The sequence below is a fragment of the Petromyzon marinus genome, chromosome 64 (genome assembly GCF_048934315.1).
Source record: "Petromyzon marinus isolate PM22_M1 ecotype Great Lakes invasive population chromosome 64, UKy_Petmar_22M1.pri1.0, whole genome shotgun sequence".
In the NCBI taxonomy this organism is placed as follows: Eukaryota; Metazoa; Chordata; class Hyperoartia; order Petromyzontiformes; family Petromyzontidae; genus Petromyzon; species Petromyzon marinus.
Window position 1 is genome coordinate 9,779,573 of NC_133730.1, and position 27,338 is coordinate 9,806,910.

The window sequence follows — 27,338 nt, forward strand, 5'->3', positions numbered from 1 at the left end:
GTTATAGAAGGACTAGAGAGCTGAGTGATGTGACTTATAGTGATGTTATAGAAGTGCATGATAACTGAGTGATGTGAATTCTAGTGATGTTATAGAAGGGGTAGAGACCTGAGTAATTTGAATTCTAGTGATGTTATAGAAGGACTAGAGAGCTGAGTGATGTGACTTATAGTGATGTTATAGAAGTGCATGACAACTGAGTGATGTGAATTCTAGTGATGGTATGGAAGGGGTAGAGACCTGAGTGATGTGAATTCTAGTGATGTTTATGAAGGGCTAGAGATCTGAGTGATGTGAATTCTAGTGATGTTATAGAAGTGCAAGAGAACTGAGTGACGTGAATTCTAGGGACGTTATAGAAGGGCTAGAGAGCTGAGTGATGTGAATTCTAGTGATGTTATAGAAGGGCAAGAGATCTGAGTGATGTGAATTCTAGTGATGTTATAGAAGGGCTAGAGAGCTGAGTGATGTGAATTCTAGTGATGTTATAGAAGGACTAGAGAGCTGAGTGATGTTAATTCTAGTGATGTTATAGAAGGGCTAGAGAGCTGAGTGATGTGAATTCTAGTGATGTTATAGAAGGGCTAGAGAGCTGAGTGATGTGAATTCTAGTGATGTCATAGAAGGGCTAGAGAGCTGTGTGATGTGAATTCTATTTATGTTTATTAAGGGCAAGAGAGCTGAGTGATGTGAATTTTAGTGATGTTATGGAGGAGCTAGAGAGCTGAGTGATGTGAATTCTAGTGATGTTATAGAAGGGCTAGAGATCTGAGTGATGTGAATTCTAGTGATGTTATAGAAGTGCAAGAGAACTGAGTGACGTGAATTCTAGGGACGTTATAGAAGGGCTAGAGAGCTGAGTGATGTGAATTCTAGTGATGTTATAGAAGGGCAAGAGAGCTGAGTGATGTGAATTCTAGTGATGTTATAGAAGGGCTAGAGAGCTGAGTGATGTGAATTCTAGTGATGTTATAGAAGGACTAGAGAGCTGAGTGATGTGAATTCTAGTGATGTTTATGAACGGCAAGAGATCTGAGTGATGTGAATTCTAGTCATGTTATAAAAAGAGTAGAGAGCTGATTGATGTGAATTCTAGTGATGTTTATGAAGGGCAAGAGTTCTGAGTGATGTGAATTCTAGTGATGTTATAGAAGTGCATGAAAACTGAGTGATGTGAATTCTAGTGATGTTATAGAAGGGGTAGAGACCTGAGTAATGTGAATTCTAGTGATGTTATAGAAGGACTAGAGAGCTGAGTGATGTGACTTATAGTGATGTTATAGAAGTGCATGAGAACTGAGTGATGTGAATTCTAGTGATGTTATGGAATGGGTAGAGACCTGAGTGATGTGAATTCTAGTGATGTTTATGAAGGGCTAGAGAGCTCAGTGATGTGAATTCTAGTGATATTATGGAAGGGCTAGAGAGCTGAGTGATGTGAATTCTAGTGATGTTATAGAAGGGCTAGAGAGCTGAGTGATGTGAATTCTAGTGATGTTATAGAAGGGCTAGAGAGCTGAGTGATGTGAATTCTAGTGATGTCATAGAAGGGCAAGAGAGCTGAGTGATGTGAATTTTAGTGATGTTATGGAGGAGCTAGAGATCTGAGTGATGTGAATTCTAGTGATGTTATAGAAGGGCTAGAGAGCTGAGTGATGTGAATTCTAGTGATGTTATAGAAGGACTAGAGAGCTGAGTGATGTGAATTCTAGTGATGTTATAGAAGGGCTAGAGAGCTGAGTGATGTGAATTCTAGTGATGGTATAGAAGGGCTAGAGAGCTGAGTGATGTGAATTCTAGTGATGTTATAGAAGGGCTAGAGAGCTGAGTGATGTGAATTCTAGTGATGTCATAGAAGGGCTAGAGAGCTGTGTGATGTGAATTCTATTTATGTTTATTAAGGGCAAGACAGCTGAGTGATGTGAATTTTAGTGATGTTATGGAGGAGCTAGAGAGCTGAGTGATGTGAATTCTAGTGATGTTATAGAAGGGCTAGAGATCTGAGTGATGTGAATTCTAGTGATGTTATAGAAGTGCAAGAGAACTGAGTGACATGAATTCTAGGGACGTTATAGAAGGGCTAGAGAGCTGAGTGATGTGAATTCTAGTGATGTTATAGAAGGGCAAGAGAGCTGAGTGATGTGAATTCTAGTGATGTTATAGAAGGGCTAGAGAGCAGAGTGATGTGAATTCTAGTGATGTTATAGAAGGGCTAGAGAGCTGAGTGATGTGAATTCTAGTGATGTTTATGAACGGCAAGAGATCTGAGTGATGTGAATTCTAGTCATGTTATGAAAAGAGTAGAGAGCTGATTGATGTGAATTCTAGTGAAGTTTATGAAGGGCAAGAGTTCTGAGTGATGTGAATTCTAGTGATGTTATAGAAGTGCATGAGAACTGAGTGATGTGAATTCTAGTGATGTTATGGAAGGGGTAGAGACCTGAGTGATGTGAATTCTAGTGATGTTTATGAAGGGCTAGAGAGCTCAGTGATGTGAATTCTAGTGATGTTATAGAAGGGCTAGAGAGCTGAGTGATGTGAATTCTAGTGATGTTATAGAAGGGCTAGAGAGCTGAGTGATGTGAATTCTAGTGATGTCATAGAAGGGCTAGAGAGCTGAGTGATGTGAATTCTAGTGATGTCATAGAAGGGCAAGAGAGCTGAGTGATGTGAATTTTAGTGATGTTATGGAGGAGCTAGAGATCTGAGTGATGTGAATTCTATTGATGTTATAGAAGGGCTAGAGAGCTGAGTGATGTGAATTCTAGTGATGTTATAGAAGGACTAGAGAGCTGAGTGATGTGAATTCTAGTGATGTTATAGAAGGGCTAGAGAGCTGAGTGATGTGAATTCTAGTGATGTTATAGAAGGGCTAGAGAGCTGAGTGATGTGAATTCTAGTGATGTTATAGAAGGGCTAGAGAGCTGAGTGATGTGAATTCTATTTATGTCTATTAAGGGCAAGAGAGCTGAGTGATGTGAATTTTAGTGATGTTATGGAGGAGCTAGAGAGCTGAGTGATGTGAATTCTAGTGATGTTATAGAAGGGCTAGAGATCTGAGTGATGTGAATTCTAGTGATGTTATAGAAGTGCAAGAGAACTGAGTGACGTGAATTCTAGGGACGTTATAGAAGGGCTAGAGAGCTGAGTGATGTGAATTCTAGTGATGTTATAGAAGGGCAAGAGAGCTGAGTGATGTGAATTCTAGTGATGTTATAGAAGGGCTAGAGAGCTGAGTGATGTGAATTCTAGTGATGTTATAGAAGTGCTAGAGAGCTGAGTGATGTGAATTCTAGTGATGTTCATGAACGGCAAGAGATCTGAGTGATGTGAATTCTAGTGATGTTATAGAAGTGCTAGAGAGCTGATTGATGTGAATTCTAGTGATGTTTATGAAGGGCAAGAGTTCTGAGTGATGTGAATTCTAGTGATGTTATAGAAGTGCATGAGAACTGAGTGATGTGAATTCTAGTGATGTTATAGAAGGGGTAGAGACCTGAGTAATGTGAATTCTAGTGATGTTATAGAAGGACTAGAGAGCTGAGTGATGTGACTTATAGTGATGTTATAGAAGTGCATGAGAACTGAGTGATGTGAATTCTAGTGATGTTATGGAAGGGGTAGAGACCTGAGTGATGTGAATTCTAGTGATGTTTATGAAGGGCTAGAGAGCTCAGTGATGTGAATTCTAGTGATGTTATAGAAGGGCTAGAGAGCTGAGTGATGTGAATTCTAGTGATGTTATAGAAGGGCTAGAGAGCTGAGTGATGTTAATTCTAGTGATGTTATAGAAGGGCTAGAGAGCTGAGTGATGTGAATTCTAGTGATGTCATAGAAGGGCAAGAGAGCTGAGTGATGTGAATTCTAGTGATGTCATAGAAGGGCAAGAGAGCTGAGTGATGTGAATTTTAGTGATGTTATGGAGGAGCTAGAGATCTGAGTGATGTGAATTCTATTGATGTTATAGAAGGGCTAGAGAGCTGAGTGATGTGAATTCTTGTGATGTTATAGAAGGACTAGAGAGCTGAGTGATGTGAATTCTAGTGATGTTATAGAAGGGCTAGAGAGCTGAGTGATGTGAATTCTAGTGATGTTATAGAAGGGCTAGAGAGCTGAGTGATGTGAATTCTAGTGATGTTATAGAAGGGCTAGAGAGCTGAGTGATGTGAATTCTAGTGATGTCATAGAAGGGCTAGAGAGCTGTGTGATGTGAATTCTATTTATGTTTATTAAGGGCAAGAGAGCGGAGTGATGTGAATTTTAGTGATGTTATGGAGGAGCTAGAGAGCTGAGTGATGTGAATTCTAGTGATGTTATAGAAGGGCTAGAGATCTGAGTGATGTGAATTCTAGTGATGTTATAGAAGTGCAAGAGAACTGAGTGACGTGAATTCTAGGGACGTTATAGAAGGGCTAGACAGCTGAGTGATGTGAATTCTAGTGATGTTATAGAAGGGCAAGAGAGCTGAGTGATGTGAATTCTAGTGATGTTATAGAAGGGCTAGAGAGCTGAGTGATGTGAATTCTAGTGATGTTATAGAAGTGCTAGAGAGCTGAGTGATGTGAATTCTAGGGATGTTCATGAACGGCAAGAGATCTGAGTGATCTGAATTCTAGTGATGTTATAGAAGTGCTAGAGAGCTGATTGATGTGAATTCTAGTGATGTTTATGAAGGGCAAGAGTTCTGAGTGATGTGAATTCTAGTGATGTTATAGAAGTGCATGAGAACTGAGTGATGTGAATTCTAGTGATGTTATAGAAGGGGTAGAGACCTGAGTAATGTGAATTCTAGTGATGTTATAGAAGGACTAGAGAGCTGAGTGATGTGACTTATAGTGATGTTATAGAAGTGCATGAGAACTGAGTGATGTGAATTCTAGTGATGTTATGGAAGGGGTAGAGACCTGAGCGATGTGAATTCTAGTGATGTTTATGAAGGGCTAGAGAGCTCAGTGATGTGAATTCTAGTGATGTTATAGAAGGGCTAGAGAGCTGAGTGATGTGAATTCTAGTGATGTTATAGAAGGGCTAGATAGCTGAGTGATGTGAATTCTAGTGATGTTGTAGAAGGGCTAGAGAGCTGAGTGATGTGAATTCTAGTGATGTCATAGAAGGGCAAGAGAGCTGAGTGATGTGAATTTTAGTGATGTTATGGAGGAGCTAGAGAGCTGAGTGATGTGAATTCTAGTGATGTTATAGAAGGGCTAGAGATCTGAGTGATGTGAATTCTAGTGATGTTATAGAAGTGCAAGAGAACTGAGTGACGTGAATTCTAGGGACGTTATAGAAGGGCTAGAGAGCTGAGTGATGTGAATTCTAGTGATGTTATAGAAGGGCAAGAGATCTGAGTGATGTGAATTCTAGTGATGTTATAGAAGGGCTAGAGAGCTGAGTGATGTGAATTTTAGTGATGTTATGGAGGAGCTAGAGAGCTGAGTGATGTGAATTCTAGTGATGTTATAGAAGGGCTAGAGAGCTGAGTGATGTGAATTCTAGTGATGTTATAGAAGTGCTAGAGAGCTGATTGATGTGAATTCTAGTGATGTTTATGAAGGGCAAGAGTTCTGAGTGATGTGAATTCTAGTGATGTTATAGAAGTGCATGAGAACTGAGTGATGTGAATTCTAGTGATGTTATAGAAGGGGTAGAGACCTGAGTAATGTGAATTCTAGTGATGTTATAGAAGGACTAGAGAGCTGAGTGATGTGACTTATAGTAATGTTATAGAAGTGCATGAGAACTGAGTGATGTGAATTCTAGTGATGTTATGGAAGGGGTAGAGACCTGAGTGATGTGAATTCTAGTGATGTTTATGAAGGGCTAGAGAGCTCAGTGATGTGAATTCTAGTGATGTTATAGAAGGGCTAGAGAGCTGAGTGATGTGAATTCTAGTGATGTTATAGAAGGGCTAGAGAGCTGAGTGATGTGAATTCTAGTGATGTTGTAGAAGGGCTAGAGAGCTGAGTGATGTGAATTCTAGTGATGTCATAGAAGGGCAAGAGAGCTGAGTGATGTGAATTTTAGTGATGTTATGGAGGAGCTAGAGAGCTGAGTGATGTGAATTCTAGTGATGTTATAGAAGGGCTAGAGATCTGAGGGATGTGAATTCTAGTGATGTTATAGAAGTGCAAGAGAACTGAGTGACGTGAATTCTAGGGACGTTATAGAAGGGCTAGAGAGCTGAGTGATGTGAATTCTAGTGATGTTATGGAAGGGCAAGAGAGCTGAGTGATGTGAATTCTAGTGATGTTATAGAAGGGCTAGAGAGCTGAGTGATGTGAATTTTAGTGATGTTATGGAGGAGCTAGAGAGCTGAGTGATGTGAATTCTAGTGATGTTATAGAAGGGCTAGAGAGCTGAGTGATGTGAATTCTAGTGATGTTATAGAAGTGCTAGAGAGCTGATTGATGTGAATTCTAGTGATGTTTATGAAGGGCAAGAGTTCTGAGTGATGTGAATTCTAGTGATGTTATAGAAGTGCATGAGAACTGAGTGATGTGAATTCTAGTGATGTTATAGAAGGGGTAGAGACCTGAGTAATGTGAATTCTAGTGATGTTATAGAAGGACTAGAGAGCTGAGTGATGTGACTTATAGTGATGTTATAGAAGTGCATGAGAACTGAGTGATGTGAATTCTAGTGATGTTATGGAAGGGGTAGAGACCTGAGTGATGTGAATTCTAGTGATGTTTATGAAGGGCTAGAGAGCTCAGTGATGTGAATTCTAGTGATGTTATAGAAGGGCTAGAGAGCTGAGTGATGTGAATTCTAGTGATGTTATAGAAGGGCTAGAGAGCTGAGTGATGTGAATTCTAGTGATGTTGTAGAAGGGCTAGAGAGCTGAGTGATGTGAATTCTAGTGATGTCATAGAAGGGCAAGAGAGCTGAGTGATGTGAATTTTAGTGATGTTATGGAGGAGCTAGAGAGCTGAGTGATGTGAATTCTAGTGATGTTATAGAAGGGCTAGAGAGCTGAGTGATGTGAATTCTAGTGATGTTATAGAAGTGCTAGAGAGCTGATTGATGTGAATTCTAGTGATGTTTATGAAGGGCAAGAGTTCTGAGTGATGTGAATTCTAGTGATGTTATAGAAGTGCATGAGAACTGAGTGATGTGAATTCTAGTGATGTTATAGAAGGGGTAGAGACCTGAGTAATGTGAATTCTAGTGATGTTATAGAAGGACTAGAGAGCTGAGTGATGTGACTTATAGTGATGTTATAGAAGTGCATGAGAACTGAGTGATGTGAATTCTAGTGATGTTATGGAAGGGGTAGAGACCTGAGTGATGTGAATTCTAGTGATGTTTATGAAGGGCTAGAGAGCTCAGTGATGTGAATTCTAGTGATGTTATAGAAGGGCTAGAGAGCTGAGTGATGTGAATTCTAGTGATGTTATAGAAGGGCTAGAGAGCTGAGTGATGTGAATTCTAGTGATGTTGTAGAAGGGCTAGAGAGCTGAGTGATGTGAATTCTAGTGATGTCATAGAAGGGCAAGAGAGCTGAGTGATGTGAATTTTAGTGATGTTATGGAGGAGCTAGAGAGCTGAGTGATGTGAATTCTAGTGATGTTATAGAAGGGCTAGAGATCTGAGGGATGTGAATTCTAGTGATGTTATAGAAGTGCAAGAGAACTGAGTGACGTGAATTCTAGGGACGTTATAGAAGGGCTAGAGAGCTGAGTGATGTGAATTCTAGTGATGTTATAGAAGGGCAAGAGAGCTGAGTGATGTGAATTCTAGTGATGTTATAGAAGGGCTAGAGAGCTGAGTGATGTGAATTCTAGTGATGTTATGGAGGAGCTAGAGAGCTGAGTGATGTGAATTCTAGTGATGTTATAGAAGGGCTAGAGAGCTGAGTGATGTGAATTCTAGTGATGTTATAGAAGTGCTAGAGAGCTGATTGATGTGAATTCTAGTGATGTTTATGAAGGGCAAGAGTTCTGAGTGATGTGAATTCTAGTGATGTTATAGAAGTGCATGAGAACTGAGTGATGTGAATTCTAGTGATGTTATAGAAGGGGTAGAGACCTGAGTAATGTGAATTCTAGTGATGTTATAGAAGGACTAGAGAGCTGAGTGATGTGACTTATAGTGATGTTATAGAAGTGCATGAGAACTGAGTGATGTGAATTCTAGTGATGTTATGGAAGGGGTAGATACCTGAGTGATGTGAATTCTAGTGATGTTTATGAAGGGCTAGAGAGCTCAGTGATGTGAATTCTAGTGATGTTATAGAAGGGCTAGAGAGCTGAGTGATGTGAATTCTAGTGATGTTATAGAAGGGCTAGAGAGCTGAGTGATGTGAATTCTAGTGATGTTATAGAAGGGCTAGAGAGCTGAGTGATGTGAATTCTAGTGATGTCATAGAAGGGCAAGAGAGCTGAGTGATGTGAATTTTAGTGATGTTATGGAGGAGCTAGAGAGCTGAGTGATGTGAATTCTAGTGATGTTATAGAAGGGCTAGAGATCTGAGTGATGTGAATTCTAGTGATGTTATAGAAGTGCAAGAGAACTGAGTGACGTGAATTCTAGGGACGTTATAGAAGGGCTAGAGAGCTGAGTGATGTGAATTCTAGTGATGTTATAGAAGGGCAAGAGATCTGAGTGATGTGAATTCTAGTGATGTTATAGAAGGGCTAGAGAGCTGAGTGATGTGAATTTTAGTGATGTTATGGAGGAGCTAGAGAGCTGAGTGATGTGAATTCTAGTGATGTTATAGAAGGGCTAGAGATCTGAGTGAATTGAATTCTAGTGATGTTATAGAAGTGCAAGAGAACTGAGTGACGTGAATTCTAGGGACGTTATAGAAGGGCTAGAGAGCTGAGTGATGTGAATTCTAGTGATGTTATAGAAGGGCAAGAGATCTGAGTGATGTGAATTCTAGTGATGTTATAGAAGGGCTAGAGAGCTGAGTGATGTGAATTCTAGTGATGTTATAGAAGTGCAAGAGAACTGAGTGACGTGAATTCTAGGGACGTTATAGAAGGGCTAGAGAGCTGAGTGATGTGAATTCTAGTGATGTTATAGAAGTGCAAGAGAACTGAGTGACGTGAATTCTAGGGACGTTATAGAAGGGCTAGAGAGCTGAGTGATGTGAATTCTAGTGATGTTATGGAAGGGCTAGAGAGCTGAGTGATGTGAATTCTAGTGATGTTATGGAAGGGCTAGAGAGCTGAGTGATGTGAATTCTAGTCATGTTTATGAACGGCAAGAGATCTGAGTGATGTGAATTCTAGTCATGTTATAAAAAGAGTAGAGAGCTGATTGATGTGAATTCTAGTGATGTTATAGAAGTGCATGAGAACTGAGTGATGTGAATTCTAGTGATGTTATGGAAGGGGTAGAGACCTGAGTAATGTGAATTCTAGTGATGATATAGAAGGACTAGAGAGCTGAGTGATGTGACTTATAGTGATGTTATAGAAGTGCATGAGAATTGAGTGATGTGAATTCTAGTGATGTTATAGAAGGACTAGAGAGCTGAGTGATGTGACTTATAGTGATGTTATAGAAGTGCATGAGAACTGAGTGATGTGAATTTTAGTGATGTTATGGAAGGGGTAGAGACCTGAGTGATGTGAATTCTAGTGATGTTTATGAAGGGCTAGAGAGCTCAGTGATGTGAATTCTTGTGATGTTATAGAAGGGCTAGAGAGCTGAGTGATGTGAATTCTAGTGATGTTATAGAAGGGCAAGAGAGTTGAGTGATGTGAATTCTAGTGATGTTATAGAAGGGCTAGAGAGCTGAGTGATGTTAATTCTAGTGATGTCATAGAAGGGCTAGAGAGCTGAGTGATGTGAATTCTATTTATGTTTATTAAGGTCAAGAGAGATGAGTGATGTGAATTTTAGTGATGTTATGGAGGTGCTAGAGAGCTGAGTGATGTGAATTCTAGTGATGTTATAGAAAGGCTAGATATCTGAGTGATGTGAATTCTAGTGATGTTATAGAAGGGCTAGAGAGCTGAGTGATGTGAATTCTATTTATGTTTATTAAGGGCAAGAGAGCTGAGTGATGTGAATTTTAGTGATGTTATGGAGGTGCTAGAGAGCTGAGTTATGTGAATTCTAGTGATGTTATAGAAGGGCTTGAGGTCTGAGTGTTGTGAATTCTAGTGATGTTATAGAAGGGCTAGAGAGTTGAGTGACGTGAATTCTAGTGATGTTATAGAAGGACTAGAGAGCTGAGTGATGTGAATTCTAGTGATGTTATGGAAGGGGTAGAGACCTGAGTGATGTGAATTCTAGTGATGTTTATGAAGGGCTAGAGAGCTCAGTGATGTGAATTCTAGTGATGTTATAGAAGGGCTAGAGAGCTGAGTGATGTGAATTCTAGTGATGTCATAGAAGGGCTAGAGAGCTGAGTGATGTGAATTCTATTTATGTTTATTAAGGGCAAGATAGCTGAGTGATGTGAATTCTAGTGATGTTATAGAAGGGCAAGAGAGCTGAGTGATGTGAATTCTAGCGATGTTATAGAAGGGCAAGAGAGCTGAGTGATGTGAATTCTAGTGATGTTATAGAAGGGCAAGAGGGCTGAGTGATGTGAATTCTAGTGATGTTATAGAAGGGCAAGAGAGCTGAGTGATGTAACTTCTAGTGATGTTATAGAAGTGTTATAGAGCTGAGTGGGTGATGTTAAAGTATAGTGTTGTTCTATAAGGGTTAGTGATATGTGTGATTGATGTGAATTCAAACTATTTGCAAGACGCTCCCGCGGGTCATTCTTGCGAACGCGATCCCCGGCCCTGGACAACATTCAACGCGCGGTGCTCTGATCGCGTCAGGCGCGTTACTCATTGCTACTTATTGCATAAGCTCTCAAAGTTGACTCTGTGTGTGTCCTCGGATAGTTCACGAGCTCTTGTTAACTGTTAACCTGCACGGTCATTGTTTTTGTGGCTGTCTTGTCAGAATGAGTATCTTCACTTTTTTTCTGGAGAAATCCGATGAGCTATGAAGCTCTTTAGTTAATTTGTTTGCACCCTAGAACACGTAAGCCAAGTCTCGTGGCTGGTTGCCAGGAGGGTCCTGCTGCACATCGATGTTTAAATGTTTGCATCTTTAGCTATGGGGAGGAGGAGGAGACCCACCTCGAGAACGGGGGCGGAGAACACAAACGCTTCTCCACACACGAGAAGAGGGAAAATCCGACGCCCGCGTCGGGAATCGAACCCAGTTGACCACCCAGTGGTGGCCTCGAAGCGCACCTAGCCTGGCACGAGCGCAGTGTCACGACGTCCACGCCACTCAGTCGTGAGCGTCAGTTTTTTTCCTGTGTCTCTTTGCGCGTACGGGGGAGCGGTGGCGCAGTGGTTGGCGCAATTCCACTGTGATATTTCCACAATTGCTGTGACGCCTCTAGGTCGACTCGGCCACAAATGAGTACCCGGTATAGTGTGTCAATGTCAGCACTCGGGAAACAAAGGCGGTCGCGCGTGGTGTTTGGCAAACCACCCGGCCTTCAGAGGTGCTCGCTAACACCACTTGCCCCTTACATGCTAATCGCTACACGGGCGACCTTTGTCTTTGCGTGTGTGTGGGTGCCACCCACCCCCTCGTGTGCCGTGTCGGCCTTCAGAGGTGCTCACTGACAGCACTTGCCCCAAGCGTATGTTCAGGCTCTACGGTTGAGCTTTGTCTTGTTAACAACACTTGCCCCGACACTGTGGGGGCTACACAGGGGGTGGGGGTGGGGGGTCTTTAGCACTCGCCCGAACACTTTGTACGTTACCACTGCATCACCGTGGCGGCAGAGAGCGTGGGAGAGAGTGGGGGGAGAGTGGGAGAGAGTGGGGGGAGAGTGAGAGAGAGAGTGGGGGGAGAGTGAGAGAGAGTGGGGGAGAGTGAGAGAGATTTGGAGAGAGTTGGAGAGAGTGGGGAGAGAGTGGGGGGAGAGTGGGGAGAGAGTGGGGAGAGAGTGGGAGAGAGTGGAGAGAGAGTGGGGGGAGAGTGAGAGAGAGAGTGGGGAGAAAGTGAGAGAGAGTGGGGGGAGAGTGAGAGAGAGTGAGAAAGAGTGAGAGAGATTGGGAGAGAGTGGGAGAGAGTGGGGAGAGTGGGGAGAGAGTGGGGGATAGTGGGGGGGATAGTGGGGAGAGTGGGAGAGAGTGGGAGAGAGTGGAGAGAGAGTGGGGGGAGAGTGAGAGAGAGTGGGGGGAGAGTGAGAGAGAGTGGGGGGAGAGTGAGAGAGAGTGGGAGAGAGTGAGAGTGGGGAGAGAGTGAGAGAGAGTGGGAGAGAGTGGGGAGAGTGGGGAGAGAGTGGGGGGAGAATGGGGAGAGAGTGGGGGGAGAGTGAGAGAGAGTGAGAGAGAGTGGGGGAGAGTGAGAGAGCGTGGGGAGAGAGTGGGAGAGAGTGGGAGAGAGTGGAGAGAGAGTGGAGAGAGAGTGAAGGGAGAGTGAGAGAGAGTGGGGAGAAAGTGAGAGTGAGAGAGATTGGGAGAGAGTGGGAGAGAGTGGGGAGAGAGTGGGGAGAGAGTGGGAGAGAGTGGGAGAGAGTGGAGAGAGAGTGGGGGAGAGTGAGAGAGAGTGGGGAGAAAGTGACAGAGAGTGGGGGGAGAGTGAGAGAGAGTGAGAAAGAGTGAGAGAGATTGGGAGAGAGTGGGAGAGAGTGGGGAGAGTGGGGAGAGAGTGGGGGATAGTGGGGGGGATGGTGGGGAGAGAGTGGGAGAGAGTGGAGAGAGAGTGGGGGGAGAGTGAGAGAGAGTGGGGGGAGAGTGAGAGAGAGTGGGGGGAGAGTGAGAGAGAGTGGGAGAGAGTGAGAGTGGGAGAGAGTGAGAGTGGGGAGAGAGTGAGAGAGAGTGGGAGAGAGTGGGGAGAGAGTGAGAGAGAGTGGGGGGAGAGTGAGAGAGAGTGGGGGAGAGTGAGAGAGAGTGAGAGAGAGTGAAGGGAGAGTGAGAGAGAGTGGGGAGAAAGTGAGAGTGAGAGAGATTGGGAGAGAGTGGGAGAGAGTGGGGAGAGTGGGGAGAGAGTGGGGGGATAGTGGGGGGATAATGGGGAGAGAGTGGGAGAGAGTGGGAGAGAGTGGATAGAGAGTGGGGGGAGAGTGAGAGAGAGTGGGGAGAAAGTGAGAGAGAGTGGGGGGAGAGTGAGAGAGAGTGGGGAGAAAGTGAGAGAGAGTGGGGGAGAGTGAGAGAGAGTGTGGAGAAAGTGGGGAGAGAGTAGAGAGAGAGTGGGGGGAGAGTGAGAGAGAGTGAGAGAGAGTGGGGAGAGAGTGAGAGAGCGTGGGGAGAGAGTGAGAGAGAGAGTGAGAGAGAGTGGGGAGAGAGTGGGAGAGAGTGAGAGAGAGAGTGAGAGAGAGTGGGATGAGAGTGGGAGGAGAGTGATAGAGAGTGGGGAGAGAGTGAGAGAGAGTGGGGAGAGAGTGAGAGAGAGTGGGGAGAGAGTGAGAGAGAGTGGGGAGAGAGTGGTGGGAGAGTGAGAGAGAGTGGGGAGAGACTGGGAGAGAGTGGGGGTAGAGTGATAGAGAGTGGGGGGAGAGTGATAGAGAGTGGGGGGAGAGTGATAGAGAGTGGGGAGAGAGTGAGGAGAGAGCGAGTGGGAGAGAGTGAGAGAGAGAGTAGGGGGAGAGTGAGAGAGAGTGGGGAGAGAGTGGGGAGAGAGTGGGGAGAGAGCGAGAGAGAGTGGGGAGAGAGTGGGAGAGAGTGAGAGTGGGGGGAGAGAGAGAGTGGGGGGAGAGTGAGAGTGGGGAGAGAGTGAGAGAGAGTGGGAGAGAGTGGGGGGAGAGTGAGAGTGGGGAGAGAGTGGGGGGAGAGTGAATTAGTGAATGAGAGAGAGTGAGAGAGAGAGTGGGGGAGAGTGGGAGAGAGTGAATTAGTGAATGAGGGAGAGAGTGAGAGTGACAGAGAGCGAGAGAAAGTGACAGAGAGAGAGAGTGGGGGAGAGTGTGAGATAGTGAATTAGTGAATGAGAGAGGGAGAGAGATGCAGGGAGAGGCAGTGAGTGGCAGTGGGTGCGAGGTATTCGTGTACCTGTACAGTATGCGGCTACCAAGCTGGGACTTTGTGGTAAATACTCCAGACCCCACCCTCGCCTGACACCGCGACGAGCAGCTGCTGATCCCCCGCCGCCACCCACCACCCACCACTACCCACTACTACCACCACCACCCACTACTACCACCACCACCACCACTACCCACTACTACCACCCACCACTACCACCACCACCCACTACAACCACCACCACCACTACCCACTACTACCACCACCCACCGCCCACCCACCACTACCACCACTACCCACTACTACCACCACTACCACCACCCACCACTACCACCACCACCACCACTACCCAATACTACCACCACCACTACCCACTACTACCACCCACCACTACCACCACCACCACTACCACCCACTACTACCACTACCACTACCACCACCACTACCCACTACTACCACCACCACCACTACCACCACCCACCACTACCACCACCACCACCCACTACTACCACCACCACCACTACCCACTACTACCACCACCACTACCCACTACTGCCACCCACCACTACCACCACCACTACCCACTACCCACTACTACCACAACTACCACCACCCACCACTACCACCACCCACCGCCCTACCACCACCCACTGCCCTACCACCACTACCACCACCCACCGCCCACCCACCACTACCACCACCACCCACCACTACCACCACCCACCGCCCTACCACCACTACCACCACCCACTGCCCATCCACCAATACCACCACTACCACCACCCACCACCGCTCACCCACCACTGCCATCCACCACAACCACCGCTCACCACCACCACCACTACCACCACTACCACCACCGATCACCCACCACTGCCATCCACCACAACCACCGCTCACCACAACCACCGCTCACCACCACCACAACCACCGCTCACCACCACCACAACCACCGCTCACCACCACCACAACCACCGCTCACCACCACCACAACCACCGCTCACCACCACCACGACCATCATCGTCGCCCACCACCTCCGTACCCAGCCCCCCCCCCCCCCACGGCTTCGTCACTCATTACACTCGCTGTGAGTCACCATCACGCTCCACGCCGCCATCGTCATGATGATGATCGCAATCACCGTCACCGATGATGGCGATCACTGTCACCGATGATCGCGATCACCGTCACCGATGATCGCGATCACCGTCACCGATGATCGCGATCACCGTCACCGATGATCGCGATCACCGTCACCGATGATGGCAATCACCGTCACCGATGATCGCAATCATTGTCACCGATGATCGCGATCATTGTCACCGATGATCACGATCACTGTTGGCCAATGTCGGGGGGGAGGTGTGGCGGGTGGTCTGCAGCTCTGTAAAGTGAGGAGCGCGGGGGTGTGGTGGGGCTGGGGAGAAGGGAGGGTGGGGGGGGGCGTCGCTCCGGAGCCGGTGGGCCTGGGTTCCAACCCGGGTCTTGGCCGCCCAAACGCATAGGGCACAGCGGGGCCTCTCTAGCGTCACGAGGTCGTGGTCTCGGCGCTGTTCATCAACACACACAGAGACCCACAGACTCAGAGACTCACATAGAGACCCAGAGACTCATAGACTCGCAGACTCATAGACTCACATAGAGACGCACAGACTCAGAATCACATTGAGACCCACAGACTCAGACTCACATTGAGACCCACAGACTCTTAGACTCACATTGAGACCCACAGACTCTTAGACTCACATAGAGACCCAGAGACTCATAGACTCGCAGACTCATAGACTCACATAGAGACGCACAGACTCAGAATCACATTGAGACCCACAGACTCAGACTCACATTGAGACCCACAGACTCTTAGACTCACATTGAGACCCACAGACTCTTAGACTCACATTGAGACCCACAGACTCATAGACTCACATTGAGACCCAGAGACTCATAGACTCACATTGAGACCCACAGACTCAGACTCACATTGAGACCCACAGACTCATAGACTCACATTGAGACCCACAGACTCTTAGACTCACATTGAGACCCACAGACTCTTAGACTCACATTGAGACCCATAGACTCACATTGAGACCCATAGACTCACATTGAGACCCACAGACTCTTAGACTCACATAGAGACCCAGAGACTCATGGACTCACAGACTCATAGACTCACATTGAGACCCACAGACTCATGGACTCACATAGAGAGCCATAGACTCTTAGACTCACATAGAGACCCACAGACTCATAGACTCACATAGAGACCCACAGACTTATAGACTCACATAGAGACCCACAGACTCATAGACTCACATAGAGACCCACAGACTCTTAGACTCACATAGAGACCCAGAGACTCATAGACTCACAGACTCAGACTCACATTGAGACCCACAGACTCACATAGAGACCCAGAGGCTGCTGGACTCACATACTCATAGACTCACATAGAGAGCCACAGACTTATAGACTCACATTGAGACCTACAGACTGATAGACTCACATAGAGACCCACAGACTCGTAGACTCACATAGAGACCCACAGACTCGTAGACTCACATAGAGACCCACATACTCATAAACTCACATAGAGACCCACAGACTCATATACTCACATAGAGACCCACATTCTCATAGACTCACATAGAGACCCAGAGACTCATAGACTCACAGACTCAGACTCACATTGAGACTCACATAGAGACCCAGAGGCTCATAGACTCACATACTCATAGACTCACATAGAGAGCCACAGACTCATAGACTCACATTGAGACCCACAGCCTCTTAGACTCACATAGAGACCCACATACTCATAGACTCACATAGAGACCCACAGACTCATAGACTCACATAGAGACCCACAGACTCGTAGACTCACTTAGATACCCACATACTCAAAGACTCACATAGAGACCCACAGACTCATAGACTCACAGAGACCCACAGACTCATAGACGCACATAGAGACCCATAGACTCATAGACTCACATAGAGACCCACATACTCATAGACTCACATAGAGACCCACAGACTCGTAGACTCACATAGAGACCCACATACTCATAGACTCACAGAGACCCACATACTCGTAGACTCACATAGAGACCCACAGACTCATAGACTCACATAGAGAGCCACAGACTCATAGACTCACATAGAGACCCACAGACTCAGACTCACATAGAGACCCATAGACTCACACAGACACCCATAGACTCACACAGAGACCCATATAGACTCACACAGAGACCCATAGACTCACACAGAGACCCATAGACTCACACAGACACCCATAGACTCACACAGAGACCCATTGACTCACAAAGAGACCCATAGACTCACGCAGAGACCCATAGACTCACACAGCGACCCAACGACTCACACAGAGACCCATAGACTCACACAGAGACCCATAGACTCACATAGAGACCCATAGACTCACACAGAGACCCTTAGACTCACACAGCGACCCAAAGACTCACACAGAGACCCATATAGACTCAGACAGAGACCCATATAGACTCACACAGAGACCCATAGACTCACACAGAGGCCCATATAGACTCACACAGAGGCCCATATAGACTCACACAGAGACCCATAGCCTCATACAGAGACCCATAGACTCACACAGAGACCCATAGACTCACACAGAGACCCATAGACTCACACAGAGACCCATAGACTCACATAGAGACCCATAGACTCACACAGCGACCCAACGACTCACACAGAGACCCATAGACTCACACAGAGACCCATAGACTCACATAGAGACCCATAGACTCACACAGAGACCCTTAGACTCACACAGCGACCCAAAGACTCACACAGAGACCCATATAGACTCAGACAGAGACCCATATAGACTCACACAGAGACCCATAGACTCACACAGAGGCCCATATAGACTCACACAGAGACCCATAGCCTCATACAGAGACCCATAGACTCACACAGAGACCCATAGACTCACACAGAGACCCATAGACTCACACAGAGACCCATAGACTCACATAGAGACCCATAGACTCACACAGCGACCCAACGACTCACACAGAGACCCATAGACTCACACAGAGACCCATAGACTCACATAGAGACCCATAGACTCACACAGAGACCCTTAGACTCACACAGCGACCCAAAGACTCACACAGAGACCCATATAGACTCAGACAGAGACCCATATAGACTCACACAGAGACCCATAGACTCACACAGAGGCCCATATAGACTCACACAGAGGCCCATATAGACTCACACAGAGACCCATAGCCTTATATAGAGACCCATAGACTCACACAGAGACCCATAGACTCACACAGAGACCCATAGACTCACATAGAGACCCATAGACTCACACAGAGACCCTTAGACTCACACAGCGACCCAAAGACTCACACAGAGACCCATATAGACTCAGACAGAGACCCATATAGACTCACACAGAGGCCCATATAGACTCACACAGAGGCCCATATAGACTCACACAGAGGCCCATATAGACTCACACAGAGACCCATAGCCTCATACAGAGACCCATAGACTCACACAGAGACCCATAGACTCGCACAGAGACCATAGACTCACACAGAGATACAGAGACTCACACAGAGACCCAGAGACTCACACAGAGACCAAGATAGACTGCGTTGTGATTAAACTCGGGACTCAAGTCCACTTTGCTAAACTCCACCAACCCTAGAACTTTCCTTACCCCTACCCCCATGTACCCCCGTGCCCCCCCTGTACCCCTGTGTCCCCCTGTACCCCCGTGTCCTCTGTAACCGTGTCCCCCCGTGCCCCCCCGCACCCCCAGCTGGCTGAACGCGCTGTTCTCCGTGGGGCGCAAGCGGCAGCTGCAGGGCGAGGATCTCTACGATGCCATGCCCAGCGACACCTCAGCGTTCCAGGGCAACGAGCTGCAGAGGTGAGCACCCGGCACCCGGCACCCGGCAACCGGCACCCGGCACCCGGCAACCGGCACCCGGCAACCGGCACCCGGCACCCGGCACCGTAAATAAATAAATGTGTCGTTAAACCCGCCGCCACCACCCGACACAGCCAATTAGTAAGTAAACGGAACGTGCCAATGCGTTGCTAGTACAGCACACCGGTGTGTTGGAGAGCAAATCCACAACATTTCGATCGCAACACAAGCAACCGTCATCAGGTGGAACAGATACAGCAGGAGAACTGCTGACGTGGGAGAGAGAGAACCAAAGAGTGGATCCCTGCAGTCACGGAAACTTCAAAATCTGGATTAAATCCACAACATTCACAATCTGAGCACAGCGTTTCGCCAGTGATTCCAACCGGCATCATCAGACGGCAGCCAGAGTTGTGGAGGAATCCTCCTCCTGTTTCGTTCTTTGATAGTCACTGTCGCACGCAGTCACTGTTACAACGAATCGGTCGCACGACGTGCACGGCGTGGTGAAGTATGGTCAAAACCACCCCCACCCAACAACACCCACCCCGATCCACCTCCACCCACCCCAACCCACCCACCCCCACCCCGACCCATCCTGACCCACCCCCACCCACCCCCACCCACCCACCCCCACCCCGACCCATCCTGACCCACCCCCACCCACCCCCACAAAGATCCCACATATAGCCTTAACAGACTGTAGGGGCAAGTGCTGTTAGCGAGCACCAATGAAGGCCGGAACGGTACACGAGGGGGTGGGGTGGCCAGCACCACGCCCGACCGCCTTTGTCTCCCTAGTGACGATGTTTTACACACCGCACCAGGTACTCATTTGAGGCTGAGTCGACCTAGGGGAGGCCCGGGACCGGTTCAGATAATCGTCACTGGTGTTGGCCGTGAGCGGGAATGGAACCCGGGTCGCCAGGTTCATAGCGCAGTGTAGCGCTAACCGCTACACCACCGCTCCCCACCCACCCACCCCCACTTTGACCCACCCACCCCCACTTTGACCCACCCCCACTTTGACCCACCCCCACTTTGACCCACCCCCACTTTGACCCACCCACCCCCACTTTGACCCACCCACCCCCACTTTGACCCACCCCCACTTTGACCCACCCACCCCCACTTTGACCCACCCACCCCCACTTTGACCCACCCACCCCCACTTTGACCCACCCCCACTTTGACCCACCCCCACTTTGACCCACCCCCACTTTGACCCACCCCCTTGATTATCTTGACGAGCGGTGGGTGGAGGAGGCCTTCATCTAGCAGCGGATTGTCGAACAAAATCGCCGCGAGCGACGCACACACGCACGCACGCGACACACAACAAAAGAGATGACAATTTAAATTGAAAATGACAATCTACGTGAAGAGAGCGACAAAGTGGAAAGACCAGAAACGCGAGGGTGGAAGTGTAAATAGTGATCATAAATGCAATTACTGTATAGGAATTCACAGTGCACAGAATGAAAATCGGTCTCCTGCCAGAGACGCCAGAAAGGCACACGTGGGTTCTGGGTGTGAGGTCTGTCGTGTGTCACTGGCACCTCCTTCCAAGAGACGTCCATTTAAACTAAAACTACATATTCTAGATTTGAAGATTTCGTGACTGCAAGGATCCATACTCTTTGGTTCTATTCGGTAAAGTCACGTAGGTAAAAAACGCTGTCCTCTGGACAGTACGGTCCCTTCACCTGATGAAGGCCACTTGTGTTGTAGCCGAAACATCGTGATATTTGTTGTTTTATTTTTTTACCTACGTGACTTTACCGAATAGAACCAAAGAGTATAAAACTACATACTTTTTTTATTTTACCAGGTAAGGACCCCAACTGAGCGAAGTAGCTGCCGCAAATGGTCGCTCGACACGAAGTGGCTTGTCGTCATCGTTGTGTGGAAGTGTCGAGTAGCAGCTCTAAGCGCACGGCGACGTTGATTCTCAACGAGGACCCGGAGAAAAATCCACGCGACCACGGGGAGAGAGAGAGACAGAGACACCGCAGACTCCAAATCAACAGCAGCAGCATCAGGTGCCGTCAGGGTGGGGATTGAACCCGCGACCTCCTGCATACCAGGCGAGGTTGTCAACATCTCCCAGCCACCGTGATGATGATGATGAGAGAGAGACGCAAACTTCAAATATACAGTAGCAGGCGTCGTCAGGGTTGGGATTGAACTTGCGACCTCCTGCATACCAGGCGAGGTTGTCAACATCTCCCAGCCACTGTGATGATGATGATGAGAGAGAGAGACGCAAACTTCAAATATACAGCAGCAGGCGTCGTCAGGGTTGGGATTGAACTTGCGACCTCCTGCATACCAGGCGAGGTTGTCAACATCTCTCCACAGTAGCGCCCCTGCTCCCCCCCCCCCAGCGTGGAAGAGTAGGCCAATAGACCTTGTAGAGGGGAGCCACTCTCTCTCCCACTCTCTCTCCCTCGAGTGCCGGCCGCTTCCACCAGCGGTGGCCAGAGCGAGCACGTTGCAGGGCTGCACCTTTGCCTTCAAGGCGTGAGGATTGCCCCGTTGCCCCATGGCCGCCACCAACCTGGGGTTGAACTTTGCACCCCAAGGTGCTGAGTCACCGCGTCGGCTGACCGCTGGACACGTGCATGGTGGTGCGCTGCGTGTGAACTCGCGATCGTCGGTGCTGGAACGTCAGCGCTGTCCGTTGCTCACGTGGCTCTCCGCCGCTCGCCGTTTGCGGTCGCCTGTGAAGGCTGCTGCCTTAGTGCGATGGGCGGGAAGGGCGGCTGTCGGCGGCTATGACCACGCATGCCCAGCCGCCTTTGTCTCCCCCACCCCACCTCCCCCCCCCCCCCGGACATAAACACATAAGGCAAAGTGCCCCCGTGTAGCCGACACAGACAGTTTGGGGCAAGTGCTGTTTACGACCACATAATGAAGGCCGGCTCAACAACAACAACAACAACAACCGCCACAACAACATCAACAACCACAACTTCAGCAACAACAACAACAACGGGCCGCAAGTCAATGCTAAGTGTTGTTGATGTCACCACGGTGGTTGTGCCAGGCTAGGTGCCCACGCTAAGGCAACGTGAGGTGTGGAAGGCTCGCTCACAGGAGATCACGGCATGCGACTGGCAGATGCACACGCTGTGCCCACTGCTGTGCCAACTCGCTGCGTGTTTAATCCGCCCGTCGCTCCGAGCGTTGTTGCGAGCGTCGCTCCTCCGCCCTCCGCTGTTGCTGGAGGGCGACTGCCTCCAACTGCCCAGCCAGCAGCAGCAGCAGCAGCGTCCTTCACGAGCCTCCTCCTCCACAGAGACAGGTGCCAGTCTTTGACAAGTCCACTCAGCTCCACATCTTCCCATGATGCATCAGTCCCATCTCTTCTCCAGCCTGTGCCGCGCTCGTTTAGCCCCCTCTATGCGGCCAAACTTAAGCTGCTTGGGCATGCGGTGGCTGGGCATGCGGGCTACATGGCCCAGCCAACGCGGCCTTGCATGCCGGAGGAGCTCACCGATGATGGGACCGAGTCCAGATCTGTCAAGAGTCTGTGAATCTGCTCCCTCGCACAATCCAGCCTGGTGGTTAAACCCAGCGTGGATATGTAGTAGGCAGGACCAGGATGGGGTGGGGTGGCTTCCTCTTTAAAGGGCTCCACGCAAGTGCACGGATGGGAGAGGAAATTCAGAGCCGTGGCCGAGAAAGGCCCCGTGACTTCGTGTGTGGAGAGAGAGATGGGGTGGTCGGTCGGTCGGGCGGGTGGGCGGGCTACTGGCTGCCGCACGGCATCGCTTTACGCTCCAGGATGGCAACATGACGCCACTCGGCTCGTTTTTGGTGTGAAGCCGCTCCGCTGCTCAACTGGAAGTGGTCACGAGAGCACGGGGCCAAGGGTTGGAATGCAGCCATTGGAGAGTGGATGACGGGGGTGATGGGAGGGTGATGGTGGGGGTGATGGGGGGTGGGTGATGGGGGGGGTGATGGGGGGGGTGATGGGGGGGTGATGGGGGGGTGATGGGGGGGTGATGGGGGTGGGTGATGGGGTGGGTGATGGGGGGGTGATGGGGGGGGGTGATGGGGGGGTGATGGGGAGGTTGATGGGGGGGTGGAGTTGTTTGATGACAAACACCTCCACCCCCTCCCGTAAGTGCTTTGTTTTTGGTGGGGCTGGGAGTACGGCCCGAGCCATTCTGTGGCAAGTTCACACTTTGACACACAAGACAAAGATCCCCCGTGTAGCCTGGAACAGACTGTTGGGGCAAGTGCTGTTAGCGAGCAGCAGCTATGAAGGCCGGCACTGTGGCACACGAGGGGGTGGGTGGCCAGCACCACGCCCGGCCGCCTTTGTCTCTCCACTGTTCATTTTTGCACGTACAAAAAGACACGCACGACACGCACGACACGCAAGTACACAACAACACCAACAGCTGTTATTCACCACTAATTAGCAGCGGTGACGTCACCACGGCGCTTGTGCCAGGCCAAGTGCACTTTGAGGCTCACGTGAAGTGTCAAAGGCTCGCCAACGGGAGGTCTCGGTACAGACCCAGCAGGTGCCAGGAGGGGTTGACCGACTGAGATGCACCACCTGTGCCCCACACTGTACCAACTCGCTGCATTTTAGTCGCCCAGCGGTTCCGCTCGTTGTTGTGAGCGTCACTCCTCTGCCCTCCGCTATTGCCGGAGGGCGACTGCCTCCAACTGCCCAGTAGCAGCGACCTTCACGAGCCTCCTCCATAGAGGCCCATCCTGCCGCCGCTGGTTCCAGTATACGCACATTCACATTACGAAGATAACAATCCCCTGTTTATGAATTCTTGAGAAGAGGCTGTTAGCCAGCACCTATAAACGTACAACCACATAAAAACCTCGTGCCAGGCTAGGTGCACTTTGAACCCACGCGAAGTGTTGGTGACATGCTGGCAGGAGATCACAGGACACGTGTGTGTGTGTGTGGTGGATTTACTGGCTAAGATGATTGGCAGATGCATCAAAGATTCCCCGTTTAGCCGTAAAACAGACTGTTGGGGCAAGTGCTGTTAAGGAGTAACAGCACCTATGAATATTCTTTCGTTCTTTCTGTCAAGTCACGTAGATAGAAGGCCGGCACGGCACACGAGGGGGTGGGTGGCCAGCACCACGCCCGGCCACCTTTGTATCCCCAGTGGCGATGTTTACTACACACCGCATCGGATCATCATTTGAGTCTGAGTCGACCTTGGAAGAGCGCAGGACTGGTGCAGATATCTGCACCTGGTGCTGTTTGTGGCTCACGGCCACCGAGTGCAGATATCTGCACTGGTGTTGTTTGTGCAGACATCTGCACTGGTGAGCCACAAACAACACCAGTGCAGATATCTGCACAAACAACACCAGTGCAGATATCTGCACTGGTGTTGTTTGTGGGGCAAGTGCTGTTAGGGAGTAACAGCACCTGTAGTGCAGATATCTGCACTGGTGTCGTTTGTGGCCGTGAGCCGAAATGGAACTTGGGTCAGAGCCCGGGTTCATTGCGCAGCGCAGCAACCGCTGTTCCACCGCTCCCCATCAGCCATGGGCGATCCGCTGCTGGATGGCACTCGACCCTCTCCAAGCCGCCATCTCCACCTCTCACGAGCATGCAGTGTAAACAGCAACACCACGGCACTTGTGCCAGGCTAGGTGCAGGAGATCACGGGACAGACCAAGGTGCCGTGGGTTGACTGCTGTGCCAGGCTAGGTGCAGGAAGTCACGGGACAGACCCAGGTGCCATGGGTTGACTGCTGTGCCAGGCTAGGTGCAGGAGGTCACGGGACAGACCCAGTTGCGTATAGATTGTGTATACATTGTGTATACATAATGTATACATTGTGTATACATAATGTATACATTGCATATACATAACGTATACATCGTGTATACATAACGTATACATTGTGTATACCTTGCGTATACATTGCGTACACAGCGTGTACTGCGCAGTGTGCGCACCATTCCGCGTGCGTTGTGCGTAACGCGCCGCGTACTTGGCGCACATGGGACTGTGAATGATGCACGGCCGTTTGCTAACCCATTGTTTCCGCCCGCGGTGCGTCAGTCGCGGGCGTCGCTTGACCATACTTCACCGTGCCCGTCAACGTGCCGGTTGGTGGGTGGAGGGCTCGGCCGCTGCTCCGTCCGTATGTCCGCTGCGTGGCCGTTTCCCCGGAATGGAACTCGGGACGCGGGGGTTTGCGGGGCAGTGTCAGCTGACCGCTATGTAACCCGTCATGAAAGACAAAGATCTCCCATATTGCCTGTAACAGACTGTTGGGGCAAGTGCTGTTAGCGAGTAGCACCTGTGAAGGCCGGCACGGCACACGAAGGGGTGGGTGGCCGGCACCACGCCCGGCCGCCTTCGTCTCCCCAGTGGCGATGTTTACACACCACACCAGGTACTCATTTGAAGCTGAGTTGACCTAGGGGAAGGCCCAGGACCGGTTCATGCATACAGGAAGTCCTCGACTTGTGAGCGCCCGAACTTTCCATCCAGCTTCCATGAAAGGGTAGAACCTATTCTTATATTTCGATACTGGCAAGGGAGGTCCCATGATGAAGCTGCTCACCCCGAGCTCTCAGGGTCCTGAGAGTAGCATTGCCTTTGTGCTGTTCACCTTTTGGCGTCCTCTGGACTAACACTGTTAGTGAGACGAGGCTCTAAAGAAAGCCGTCTCTGGTGTGGACCAATCAGTTTCAAAGACAATGCATCATCATATACTACCGGGCCATGTTTTTTGTTTGCATGTTCACCACAGGTATGTGTGGTTAATGCAGACATGATTCCTTGCAAAAAAGGTTTCATTTTGGTGTTTTAACATCTTAACACAACTGTTTCATTGCCAGAAAGGGTTAAAACCTATTCTTGCATTCGCACCTGTTTAACATTAACTTCAAACGCGAACTCCCAGTTACAAACTCCACGAGGTGTCGTGAGTCGGCCTCGCGCTGGGAGTGAGCGCGCGCGTGCGGACATGCATGTGTGTGTGTGTGTGTACGTGCACTTCCTCGTGTGCAATGCTGGCCTTCATAGGTGCTATTCGCTAACAGCATATGGAAAAAAAATACGAGTGGATTTTTACCCTTTCTGGAAATTAAACTGGAGGTGCTCAGATGTCCCAACACCAAATATAAACCTTTTGCAAGGAATAAAACACTGCATTAACCACACACGGTACTTGCGAATTAAATGCAAACACAACGTGCTCTGATAATAACGTTACATGGCATTGTCTTTGCACCTGATTGGCCTACACCAGAGAGAGCGGCCTTCTCTAAGGCCCACTCTCACGACCAGTGTGAGACCAGAGAAAGCCAAACGGTGAACAGTACAGAGACAATGCACTGTCAGGGCATTTTTAGCTCGGGGTGACGCAGGTGAGATTAGACCCTAAAGAAGGCTGCTGTCTCTGATGTAGACCAATCAATTTCAGAGACAATGCATCATATACTACACTGGTCTACAGCCAAAATGCTTCAGAAATAAATGTCGTCCAACAACTGGGTCACTGACAATGAAAATGATGCTTAAAATTGGTGATTGGCTCTAGTTTTTAAGATATGTTACTGGGTCGGTATATACAACCCTGGACTTGGGAATGGCGGAGGATAAGTGAGTTATAAAGGGAAGGGGTCTCAATTTAAACCAGAAATGACTAAAATACATCTTTGACAGGATCTATGAATAAATCTATGACTGGGTTTGGCCAGTCCTTGCTTTTTGAGCAAAACAATGAATTATGCAACCTGAACCTGGTATTGCATCATACATGATGTGAATTGCAACATGTTATTCCTAGAAGTAATGGTTGATGCAATAATAACTAGGTTTACATCCCTCTGCTGAACGAATTGCCCTATATCAGCTCTAGAAATCATACAGTGTTTGATTTTGCTAAGGGACACATTTCTGTTGAGCCAAAGTGAGCAGAGATTCCTCGTACTTGTGTGAACAAAGCAGATAACTTCTGCTATGTTTGTGGTGAAGTGACTATAGCAACACAAAAGCGCAGTATAACCACTAAGGTTGAGAAAGCCTGTCACCTTTATTTTGGCTGCAAAATTGAGATCAGGACAAGATGTGTGCCCCATTGTAGATTTAAAGCTTTCGTGACTGCAAGGATCCATACTCTTTGGTTCTATTGGGTAAAGCCTTTGCGGATGTGTATGCTTTAACTTTAACATAGCCATTTCTGTGACCAGTCACAGGCTAATCACTCAGCCATTTCAATGCTAAATTCTATGCTAATTCCTTTGTCAAGGCGCTTTGTTTCTTCTCACACAGCTTAAAGGTCGTGATCTGAGCGTGGCTTTTTTCACTCCAGCGCTGTCCTCCAGACAGTCTCGTCCCTTCACCTGATGAAGGCCGCTTGTGTTGTGGCCGAAACGTCGTGATTTTTGTTATTTTATTTTTTACCTACGTGACTTTACCCAATAGAACCAAAGAGTATGTGGGCC

At 48.6% G+C, this 27,338-nt stretch overlaps 1 protein-coding gene across 2 annotated transcripts in view; it reads left to right on the forward strand.

The window, feature by feature from the left end:
- The window catches only part of ABCC4 (ATP binding cassette subfamily C member 4 (PEL blood group)), a 270,766-nt gene that overhangs the window by 120,434 nt on the left and 122,994 nt on the right, over positions 1-27,338 (forward strand). Inside the window, exons 1-2 of one of the 2 annotated variants that reach the window (XM_076054138.1) lie at positions 13,783-14,003; positions 18,770-18,880. In XM_076054138.1, the coding sequence (XP_075910253.1) occupies positions 18,837-18,880 (44 nt within the window). In that variant the 5' untranslated portion in view covers positions 13,783-14,003; positions 18,770-18,836. Of the gene's footprint in view, positions 1-13,782; positions 14,004-18,769; positions 18,881-27,338 lie in introns of those variants that run through there. The other variant, XM_076054137.1, reaches the window with a different exon arrangement.